At 38.1% G+C, this 12,372-nt stretch overlaps 1 protein-coding gene across 1 annotated transcript; it reads left to right on the top strand.

Annotated features, from left to right (window-relative positions):
* Positions 1-350: 350 nt before the first annotated feature.
* On the top strand, positions 351-10,256 carry ston1 (stonin 1). The gene is made up of 4 exons (XM_055170638.2): positions 351-689; positions 4,458-6,336; positions 8,769-8,971; positions 9,097-10,256. The coding sequence occupies exons 2-4, from the start codon at positions 4,509-4,511 to the stop codon at positions 9,160-9,162; spliced, it is 2,097 nt and encodes a 698-aa protein (XP_055026613.2). The 5' UTR covers positions 351-689; positions 4,458-4,508; the 3' UTR covers positions 9,163-10,256.
* The last annotated feature ends 2,116 nt before the right edge of the window (positions 10,257-12,372 follow it).

Genomic DNA, 12,372 nt, shown 5'->3' on the forward strand with positions numbered 1-12,372 from the left:
TGTAGTTTATCTTAACATATAAAATGTGTTTTACCACAGTAACGTCTTTGTTTACTTGTTTTTCCAGATCCATAAAGGTTCATCTTCTATTTGTCTTTGTACTTGTCTGTTTTGGACACTATTTATATGCTTTAATGTTTTTTTATTACTATAAAACAGAAAGCAGACTGACTGTCAGTGATTTGTGTCATTGTACTATCTGACCGCAGCACAAGACAAATGATTACAGGAAAGCCATTTTCACACATAATTTAATGTACATTAAAATACATTTCTTTAGTGAAGTCTTAACAATTATTAACCAATTAAAGCCAAATCAGTGCTTGAGATTTCGCAATTTCTTTAGACAAATATATTTCGAAGTCTATTGAGATTTTAAGTAGAGACAAAACATCTTTGACACGTGGATCAGGTTAGATGATAAATGTAAACAGAAGAGAAATCATCCCTTACCCTGCCATAGGGCCTCTACCCGTTAACTCAGTCGGAAGGGTATATGCTGACGTTGATCGGTAACGGTCCAATTGCGAATGCTTGTCTTATGAATATTAATCAGCCGTTTGCCATACTAGGACTTCTGAATCCGCTTCCCGTTCGGGATGTTTTGGATGGAATCGCGTCCGCTCCACTTATTTCTGCCATTTTGAGGAAAAACGGTCTGCTGTAAATTCTTTCTCTGAAATTATGAGGTAAGCAAATATCATGCTAATATTTCTACCGTTTCTAGCTGTACATCAGTTGTTTGCGGTGTTTGTAAGTTTAAAGTTAAGAGAGACAAAGAACTAACGTTAGACAATAAAGAAGAACGGGCGGAATCAGATTTTTACAGAAGTACAGAAGAAGGTTAAAAGATTATAAAAACAAACAATAGATCGCTTTTGATAAAGAGTTTTATACTGACTGAGTTTCTGTATGAATCACATTCTGAAGAAAGTGTAGTATTTACAGTAAATCTGCTTGTTTCCCATTAAAATTGTTAGGGCTATAAAGTGTTTGTTTGTGTGTTATGCTGCTGTAAATCGCGGGCGTCAAGTAATAATACAAAGCAAAGTACTTTTGAAGTATAAAGTTTTATATTATCCTCAAGTGTAAGTTTTCTACAGATTTAAATATCATATCTTTAACTACCATGGTATTTGGATTCACCACAATAAACTGTACATTAGAAATAGTGATTTTACGCTAACTTGCATATAAATATGTGGAGCTCAGATGCAAAAGCCGCTAAACTCTTTCTAAAATGAAATAATAATGTTAAAGGGGCTGTGTGTAACATTGACCTCTAGCGACTGAACTTAGTATCTAAACTTGGTCTAAAGTCAAAATATTGGAGACAACCCTCTCGGGTTGCCAGACATTTATAACTTAATCTGCAACTCGAGGTTGCGTCCACTGAAGGTCTCATCTCAGCAGCCGTCTCTACTGAAAAATAAAGCTGGTCTAACGGTGTTTTGGTCACTTTTAAGCTGGATTTAGCTGGTCAGGCTGGAAAACCAGCTGACCCACCAGCTTGACCAGCTTTGCCAGGCTGGGAGGACCACCTTAAACCAGCTACTGCCATCCTAAACCAGCTGGTCTAAGTTAGGTTTTTCAGTAGGGGTGATAACTGCCCTGCGGAATAAACTAGCATAGACCAGCATAATTCCCATGCTGGTCCATGCTGGTTTGTTGCTGGTTTAGCTGGTGGTCACCAGCATACCAGCACCAAAACACAACATATGCTGGTCTTGCTGGTATGACCAACATGGGATACTGGTGCTGGTATACTAATGAACACCAGCACCTAACCAGCATACCAGCACCAAAACACAACATATGCTGGTATGCTGGTTTTTCCAGCAGGGTCAACCGAGCTGTTGAAATACACTATTGGCTAAATTGGCAGTGGCAGGATTACACAGATCAAAACCAGACATCCCGACCAGTAACTAAGCCTATTTAGTGTTAACAGTCAGGAATTTTTTTACTTTAATTTGTACCGTATTGAAATAAAAAAATGTCCTGAAAAATGATCTCTGAAAAAGAGTGGGAACCCTGTTTTAAGCCCGGGCTACACTGCAGGATTTTTCGTTGTCCCAGATAAAAGACAAATGCCATCGTGAAACAATCGTCGCGATTTCTATTATCGTGGCTCTTCATCTGTGGTCCTATGTCGTACAGTGAGAGAGGTTCAAAGACGACCGTTTTTCCGGTCTTGCGTCCAAAGATAGCCTACGATATTTTTCTGACAGTGTCAGAAATTCGGCATGATCACAGCACAGTGTGTTTGCTGCTACAATCTACGTACTGGTATCTTTTATATATATGAAGTTATTATATACAATTCACGCGCATGATGTAAACAAAAACTTTTATTCTGCTATAGATGAATCGCGATTAATCGTTATGCATCCTTACATCAGACAGAGCATTTTTTATTCATTTGCAGTAACACTACATTACTGTAAAATGGATAATTTTCTAAAAAGAAACCCTGATGTGGGAGACATTCCTGTGCAATCAAAAGCCGAAGCCCCCTAAGCTTTTTCCGTTTTTGCAAACATACACGAACAGTCGAATGCAGGGCCTTGCAAAGTAGAGTTTAGTTTATTTGACTCGTACGTGTGCACAGATGTTCGACGCATGCACATTGCATCAAAATGCAATGTATCTCCTGGGCTACATAATACATTCTCTTGTAGGCACATGTGCAAGCTACGCGTACAATGTACACGGGTTTTGAAAAATCTGCCGGTGCGCGCACAGTACGCACACACTCTTCTGATGACGAATATTACGTCACTCACACTGTATGTGGACCTTTGCGTATGCATAAAAACGGGAGTAAACTTTGGCCTTAAGGGTACCCGTAGGCATCAGTTAGGTTTAGGTGATTTTACAGATTTGTAATTAATTTGAGTTTACATTTTGACACGATTTTAATTTTATTTAAATCGGAAATCGAGATTTTGAATGGAAGTTTGTTACAGTCAAAGTGAAACAGTGCAGACATCATCTGATTACACAGCAGGTTTTCCTGTGTGACTACATGATAATGAACAGATTCATTTTAAAGCATGGTAAAAAGAAGCCAATCATAGCATACATTATCCAAATTATTGACAAAATTGTTAATGAAAAATCTAATTTAATTTTAAACAAACATAAGAGAATGTTATGAATAGTTAAAAGATAAATAATAGCTGAATTGTTTGGTTTAAAGGCGGAGTCCATGATGTTTGAAAGCCAATGTTGATATTTGAAATCACCTAAACAAACACGCCCCTACCCCAATAGAATCTGGACCTTCTGTTGATAGACCCGCCCCACACATACGCAACCCGGCATTTGATTTGATTTGATTGGCTATAAGTGTGTTTTGGTAGTCGGCCCGTCTCCTTTTCCAACGCGTTTTTCAAACATCGTGGACTCCGCCTTTAACATGTGATGTGAGATTATGACTTTGTACTTAAACTATAATCAAATACAACAAAACTTGCCTTAACATAGGTTTTAGGTCTACCATTATATTTCTAAACAATCCCTAATTTCTGCATAGATATGTTTAAAAAGTGAATTCATTTATATACCATGTTGATAATTATCCTTTAGTGCACTTGGATTCTTGGTATTCCACATATCTTTCCTTTAGCGTCATTTTTTAAGTGTATTCTGTTTGACTTTTTGGCGTTCAGGGCTTCCCCTTCAGCGTTATTTTTTGATGTGCAGGGTACTTTTAGTTATTAAAATGATGTGTTAAATAAAGACACCTTTAATTCTTTGCATGTGTACAAGTAGAAATCATTTTTAATATATTTTTTAAATGACACCTGTGGTTTACTATTTAAATCAATGGAATTCCTAGTTCAATTACTGGGGTAACGCCACCTAGCATGGCCTTACCCACAATTGTGGTTTCCAGAAGTCCAGAAGTCATTTTTGATGTGTAATAGAAGTTGTTGAGTAATTGCCTAATCTGCTTTGGTGGCCAATCACTCCTCAGCAGTCAAACAGCGCTTGTCTTTTGGCTCTACGCTTCTACGTTCGGTTTCTTATGGCGCGGTGCAGACTGTTTGGAATGTGAGATTCTTTGGTCTTCTGATCTCTTTAAATGCTGAATACAGCAGGGAAATACATTTTGTTTCCAGGGGTGCATTCCAAAGCAAAATGCATATTCTGACCTTGGTATTTATAAAATCCTGTGTATGGCCCTGCCACCTCGGCATGTTTTTAGCACCTTCATAGTGACTCGAAAGTCATGTCACCGTGCTTTTTTTACACCTTTGTATGGTTAAAATGTTCTGTTATTTTGTGTTCATACTATAATATTTGGTTAGGGCATGGGTCTCAAACTCAATTTGACTCAATCTGTTTTTTCTCCAAATGTGTTTGGGGTGCATAATACAGTAGCTATTACAATTTGTTTGTTTTTCACGAATGCAAAGCAATTTTTCAAAACGTGACAATATCTTTTTCAGATTACTTCTGTGGCAGTTTTTTCCCTGAGAAAAGCCCTGTATACAAAAAAAATGTGCTCCATGAATCATCCATCCAACTGGGTTACATTTGATGATGAAGGGACATCCTTCTCCTCACCCCAGAAACCACTGCGGTCTTCAAACTCAGGTTCAGTACCACGCCCGAATGGTTTGAAACTTGTTCTCCCATCTATGGGAAGTGAAACATGGAGCTTCAGCACAGCCCTGGAATCCCCATTGTTGGATTTTAGCCTTAACGAAAGCTTGCAAGTGCCCAGTAACACTCCCATGTGCACTCCAGTGAAGACAACACCAGCAGGTCAGTCGCCCTTTTATTATGGACTTCAGGATCAACCAGACTATTTCTCAAGCACTTTTACCAACTTTTCTCCAGGATTTCAAAAAGACCCCCATTCAATTAGCCCATCCCAAGATAAATCGGGTCATTTAAACCCTGCATGGGTAGAAGCCGATCATAAACGACTGTCTCGGAGCTCATCGTCAGACTCTGACTCTGGTCCCGGTTTACCTCGTTTCTTCATCCGTTCCAAAGACGGTAACGAGCCACCCCAGGACCACCCTCAGTACTCCTACTCTTATATATGCCATGAACTTGAACGACTGAGAACAGAAGAGAACGAACAAGAGGCTAATGATGGGAAACTAGACAAAGAGAATTATCTTTCAGCTTTAGGAATTAATCAAGGTAAAGAGATGATTAGAACCCCATCCTTTGTTCCTCAAGGATTGTTCCTCAGTCAGAGTAGGCACGGTTGGTCATTGATGCTTAGAATTCCAGAGAAAAAGAACCGCATGTCTTCTCGCCAGTGGGGACCTATATACCTGCAGCTGCTGCCTGGAGCTCTACTACAGTTGTTTTACGAGAAGGGCCTGGAGAAACCCTTCAAAGAATTTCAGCTTCATGCTAACTGCTGTCTGTCAGGTCCCAAACTAGAGAGTTACGGCGAACCACGCAAGATCGCTACAATAAAGGTTGAGCATGTGTCGTATGTCGAAAGAAAACGCTATCACCCGAAACATGAGGTAACGCACGAAGCAGAAGCGGAGCAACTTTTGAAGTTTGGCACCACCGAATATGGTGACATAGAGGACCTGCTGGTGTCTATTGAAGAAGAGCTCATGCGGTTACCAACAGCGCACCAACAGCACAAACACTATGAAGAACAGGAGCTGTTTTTGGACATCTCTGACCATATCTGGATGCGTCAGGATAAAGATGGAGTTGTTGTCGATTGTAAGGCCATCACACGAATTCACTGCTTAGCTTTCTTGAACGGTGCACCAGAGTGCTTCTTGGCCCTGAATGACCTTGGACTTCTTAAACATTCCCCTGCGTATGGTTCAGATGAGGATGATGAGCCCTGGATGGAGATCACAGACTACCATTTTCACCAGTGTGTAAGAAAAGCACAGTTTCTACATCAGCGGCTGATTAAATTCTGTCTTCCTGACGCTTGTCGGGTGGAGCTCATGCGCTACAGGACCGCGTCCCTCAATTGCGAGAAATTGCCCCTGTCCGTTAAAGCTGTGGTGACTGTGCAGGGTGCCTGTGTTGAGCTGCAGGTCTTCCTCAATGTCCCATTGAGTTTCCCATCATCTGAAAAAACTCTAGAGACATTCTGTGAAAACATTTCTCTGCAGATACCGTTTCCAGGTGATTGGGTTAAAGTGCCCAACAGTGGGTCACTGCTGCGACAGAAATCCCTCAAGGCTCGCATGAACAGAAATGCGTGCTTGGGCTCGGCACACGTTGCAGAATCTCACTCTGTCATGCAAGTGTCTGTTGGCACAGCAAAATATGAGAATGTGTATCGAGCCATTGTGTGGAGAATTGACAGACTTCCTCAAAAGAATGTTGGTAAGAAAACACAATGTAACACAATATTTACAATATATAACAAAACAATAACATTGATAGATGTTATCATGAATAACAATGTCTTGGTCTGGATCGCAGTAAAGATCTGCATTTTGACTTATGCTTACCTTATCATATCATCGTTGTCTGATCGAAACCCCTAATCTCCAAAACCGCTACTTTTCAGAAAATGAAAAACAACACATTTTTTTTAAACATTACATCCTGGGTTTTGGCCAGACACTTGCATGTAGTGGCGTAACCAGGGGAGGGGCCATGGGGGCAAATTAATTGAATAAGATGGCGTCGTTACAGGAAGCTAGTTATTACAATTTATAAAGTTTGAAATATGTATATATGAAATACACTCACCTAAAGGATTATTAGGAACACCATACTAATACTGTGTTTGACCCACTTTCGCCTTCAGAACTGCCTTAATTCTATGTGGCATTGATTCAACAATGTGCTGAAAGCATTCTTTAGAAATGTTGGCCCATATTGATAGGATAGCATCTTGCAGTTGATGGAGATTTGTGGGATGCACATCCAGGTCACGGAGCTCCCGTTCCACCAAATCCCAAAGATGCTCTATTGGGTTGAGATCTGGTGACTGTGGGGGCCATTTTAGTACAGTGAACTCATTGTCATGTTCAAGAAACCAATTTGAAATGAATCGAGCTTTGGTGCATTGTCCTGCTGGAAGTAGCCATCAGAGGATGGGTACATGGTGGTCATAAAGGGATGGACATGGTCAGAAACAATGCTTAGGTAGGCCGTGGCATTTAAATGATTCCCAATTGGCACTAAGGGGCCTAAAGTGTGCCAAGAAAACATCCCCCACACCATTACACCACCACCACCAGCCTGCACAGTGATAACAAGGCTCAATGGATCCATGTTCTCATTCTGTTTATACCAAATTCTGACTCTACTATCTGAATGTCTCAACAGAAATCGAGACTCATCAGACAAGGCTACGTCTTCAACTGTCCAATTTTGGTGAGCTCGTGCAAATTGTAGCCTTTTTTTCCTATTTGTAGTGGAGATGAGTGGTACCCAGTGGGGTCTTCTGCTGTTGTAGCCCATCCGCCTCAAGTTTGTGCGTGTTGTGGCTTCACAAATGCTTTGCTGCATACCTCGGTTGTAACGAGTGGTTAATTCAGTCAAAGTTGCTCTTCTATCAGCTTGAATCAGTCGGCTCATTCTCCTCTGAACTCTAGCATCAACAAGGCATTTTCACCCACAGGACTGACGCATACTGGATGTTTTTCCCTTTTCACATCATTCTTTGTAAACCCTAGAAAGGGTTGTGCATGAAAATCCCAGTAACTGAGCAGATTGTGAAATACTCAGACCGGCCAGTCTGGCACCAACAACCATGCCACGCTCAAAATTGCTTAAATCACCTTTCTTTCCCATTCTGACATTCAGTTTGGAGTTCAGGAGATTGTCTTGACCAGGACCACACCCCTAAATGCATTGAAGCAACTGCCGTGTGATTGGTTGAATAGATAATTACATTCATGAGAAATTGAACAGGTGTTCCTAATAATCCTTTAGGTGAGTGTATATATACAATATATTTCTTACAAAATCGCATCGATTACCCACAGAAGACCTTTATTATCTCCTTGTAGCCGAGTGGATTTGGGGGTATTAAAGTCAGAAGTTGTTCCCTGACCCCTGTTTTCTACCATTATAAATCTTGGACGAATAAAGACATTTACTAAAATAACTTCAAATGTGTTTGTCTGAAAGATAATGTATGTGTGTATCTTGGATTGCTTGAGGGGGAATAAATCATAGGGTAATTTTGATATTTGGCTGAAGTATCGCTTTATGTGTGTTCCCATATTAAAACATTATAAAGACAATGAATTACAGTGTATAGTAAGACATTAAGACAATGATATTAAAAGACAATATTCAGTACACGCCTTAAAAATAAAGCACACTACTGTACAGGTAAGCAGATAATACTAAAATATGAAATACGTTAAGTGTTTTTTCTCATATAAACCTGAATGATAAGAAAACGTTTATTATGTCTATTGTACATTATAAAATGTTATAAAGTTATAAAGGATATAAAGTTAACTCATGATTTTTGTCATGATTGCTCATGAAACATTAGCCTTTAGTGTTTGTTGAATATAGAAAATGAAGCACATATTCCTTGAGTCAGTTCTTTATTTACCCTCCCATTTAATACAAAGGGGCATCAATAGCAATAGTTTTTGCAAAAAAAGTAAAAGTGACCAAAAATTGAAATATGAGGTTTCCATCAGACAGTGACAACATGCATGATTCGCATGATACAGAAGAGTTATAGACACTGTCTGTAGATATAGTCTGTGTGTGTCATGTAATAGATTCATATATCAGTCAGGGGGTTACTTTAAAGCCTTTTTGATTTGTCTTTCCCTCAGCTGTGGATCAGCTTCAGTCATTTGTGTATAAATTGGAGCTGGCATCTGATCAGGAGATTCCTGCTGATTGGTTCCCGTTTGTCACAGTTGAGTGTGAGGTTGCGGATGCGGTGGTTTCCCACACTAGGGTGAAGTCAGTGGGCACAGTTTGTGACATTCAGCCCCAGAAACACGTGAACAGCAGAACGTACTATCACTGCCAGGTAATAAGAATGCAAACGCAGGACATATGCAGTGTGCCTTTTTTATCTAAACTACTGTCATATGAAAATATCACTCTTAATTTATTAAATTTAAATAAATTTTCTTTGTTTCATTTCAATACAAGGTGGAAATCCATAAGAAGCTGATTGAGGCCGAATCGCTGAAGCAAACAAGTTGTGCAGCACAGTGACGGAGGATTTCTTCAGCAGTAATGGGGACTGATGTTGCTTGCATTGATTTTGCTTATTCCATGCACACTATACATTCAAGCTGTATAGTATATAATTAAACATGTAAAAAGCAATGAATTACAGATTTGCTTTTATTGTAGTATTGTTTTTTTATTATTATTTAAAGCCTTATAAAGCCTCTGTACTCCAAAGCCTTCATTTCATTAAAGGCGGAGTGCACAATGTTTAAAAGCCAATGTTGATATTTGAAATCACCTTAACAAACACGCCCCTACCCCAATATAATCTGGACCTTCTGTTGATAGACCCACCCAACATATACACAACCCAGGCAAGGATGTTGGTTAGTAGACACGCCCCTTACTGGTGATTGGCTATAAGTGTGTTTTGGTACTCGGCTCGACTCCTTTTTCCAAAGCGTTTTTCAAACATTGTGCACTCCGCCTTTAAGTAAATATGAAAAGTTTCGTTGCAAAACGAGATAAATCCATTTTTTAACATTTTTGTCAAAACATGTTTATTATTATGTTATCATGTTATTATTTTGTTTTATGGTGCTGCTTAGCTGTATTTTTTAAGTTATGAAGGTTTAAATCAAAACAAACCAACTGCAGTTGATTTGAAATTAATTGGAATGCACAACCAAAAAACGAGATTTCTGAGCAATTAAAAAAATGTAGTTATCTCGTTTTGCAAAGAAACTCTTCATATATACATTTCATACCATGAAAATAACGCAACCTTATATTGTTTCCAAACAATAACTTGTGTTGGTTTAGTATTGCTGCACTTTACCCTGATATCCTAAAAAATGTTTTAGTTTTAGCAGAAAAATATTGTCTAAAATGATTATTAGCATTATAGTACAGTCATGCATTTATGATTTATGCAACTATTTATGTGTTTTATTCAATCTGATTTATTATAAGAAATGTATATACTGTATTAAAGGAAAGCAGAATCCTCAGAAACGTGTTCTTCTAGAACTGCGTACATATATATGAATAACTGCTTAAGATTACATACCAAAAAAGTTATTCCTTGTGGTTTAACTGTACATTTAACAACTAAATAAATAAATTATTTATTCTGATCAGTGACTCTTTCATATGACTTCTGGGTGTGCATTCACAAAACATCTTCTTAAGGTTAAAAGTATCTCCAAACTTGCTGATTTAAGAGAAACTCTTAAAAATAATGGGCGTGTCAGTCCTAATTTTAAGAGGATTTCACAAAGTGTTTTAGTGCTAAAACTAGCTCCTAAATCTGTGAAAGGTTAGGGGTAGTCAAGAGGACTCCTAAGTCACTAAGACTAAATCACAATCAATACTAAAATGGCTGTTACCTTCTTTTCATGTATAAGTTGAGCAGTGTTGGGTGTAACTAGTTAATTATCTACTGTAATTTAATTACTTTTTCCTTAAAAAAGAAAAGTAAAGGATTACTCAGTACTTTAATTACAGTTACTTCTGATGAAATTTAACTAAATGTTGTGTAGAACAATTATATATAATACAATAGAAGATTTACCATCAACATTTAAAGTCTAAGATTAAATGTTTTTTATGTATCCTTTTCACTTTAAATTCTTTGGTGAGTTAATAAGAGTAAAGGTAACACTTGTGTAGTTTCTCACTATGAACTTGTTGGTTATTAGCATTAATATTATTGAGATATTGACTGTTTTTGTAGGGCTCCAGACTGCCACAAAATGGTGACATTTTGCCACCAAAATTTGAGAGTGTGCCACTGAATTTTACACCCAGTGCGACCAGTAAATTGGACCTTTTTTTGTGATGTGACACTGAATTTGAAACGTCACATTGTACTTTCTGCATGTATCATTAAAGTATTTATTAGTAATACAGTGGAAATTAGTAGAAATGTGAATATTTGGTTAGCATGTTGATTTACAGTGTGTGCCCCTAAATTTTCTGGTTGCGCCTCTATAATTTTCAGTTGGGGGCCACTGTGCTCCTAGTGAAAAAAGTTAGTCTGGAGCCCTGATCATGTACTAGGATTTAGAAAGTAAATAGTAATAATTAATTCAATACTTTTTGAAGAGAGTAATGTGTACAGTAAACTAATTAAATGATTGAAGATGTTATTAGTAACTAGTAACCCTGCTGAAAAAACTGCATAGACCAGCAAATTAACATGCTGGTGTTAGCTGGTTTAGCACCAAAATACAACATATGCTGCTGGTATGACCAGCATGGGATGCTGGTGCTAAGCATAGGAATTATGCTTGTCTATGCTGGTGGTAGACCATGTATCTTAAATGCATGTAAAATAAGCGATTCTGCTTGCAATGCTGCCATTCCACACGCAGCTCCAGGAAATGTGTAAGCATATTTATATCACTGTTCTTCAAACCTTTTCAGGTATTTTCATGATAATAAAGAACGTTTAATGATTATATTTGATGAGTGTTGCTTTTTGAAATGCATGTTATAAACGACGATAGCAATTAAAGGGTATAATAAACATACGTTTTTCATTACATAGTACTCAATGTTTTTTATTGTATAGTGTACATATTTAAAAAGTGATAGTAAATAAAAATTAAAATATGAATGTAGTCCTATATATATATATTTATGTTATATCAATCTGCGCAACCCCGTCGTTGATGTTCTTTGATGACGTTTGCAGGGCGTTCCAAATGAGCAGTTATTGTCAGTATTGTCCACTTCAAATGATATACCGTGCTCAGGGAGTAGGAAACAGTGAACACTCTGTAGGGACCCTGTCGAATGGAACGCACCTAAACATTTGTTTTAGTTTTAAATATAAACACACATCACTAGACAGAAAGGAACCACAATCTACTTTATATTTTAAATAATAATATTTATTTAAAATTGTAACTTTTTATATTTAAAATGTAATTATATTCCTCCAATTTTATGCATGGATATGTAATAGAATAATGACAGCGTTTTTCACAATACACTGTTTAAAAATTAATGCGGCTTTCACACAGGACGCGGTGTGTGTTGCGCTATGAACCCCATTAATTTCAATGGCTTGTGACGTGCGAGGATGGTTTGTTGTTGCGTCGACCAAAGTGCGAGCATAGTGGAGCGTAGCTTGCACTCAAGTATTATACTTAATGCGTCCGCACAGGCGCGTTGGTGTGCGCTGCCAAAAATGACGTAAACGCGGAGTGGGAGGCCTTGCGCTTTGGGTATGCGAGACCCCATTTT

The sequence above is a fragment of the Misgurnus anguillicaudatus genome, chromosome 11 (assembly GCF_027580225.2).
Source record: "Misgurnus anguillicaudatus chromosome 11, ASM2758022v2, whole genome shotgun sequence".
Classification (NCBI taxonomy): Eukaryota; Metazoa; Chordata; class Actinopteri; order Cypriniformes; family Cobitidae; genus Misgurnus; species Misgurnus anguillicaudatus.

Bases quoted from the DNA above. Each gene is read 5' to 3' on its own strand.
- ston1 (XM_055170638.2), top strand. From the start codon at position 4,509: ATGTGCTCCATGAATCATCCATCCAACTGGGTTACATTTGATGATGAA. The intron at 6,337-8,768 runs GTAAGAAAACAC...TCTTTCCCTCAG, and splicing joins ACTTCCTCAAAAGAATGTTG to CTGTGGATCAGCTTCAGTCA. The intron at 8,972-9,096 runs GTAATAAGAATG...TTTCAATACAAG, and splicing joins GAACGTACTATCACTGCCAG to GTGGAAATCCATAAGAAGCT.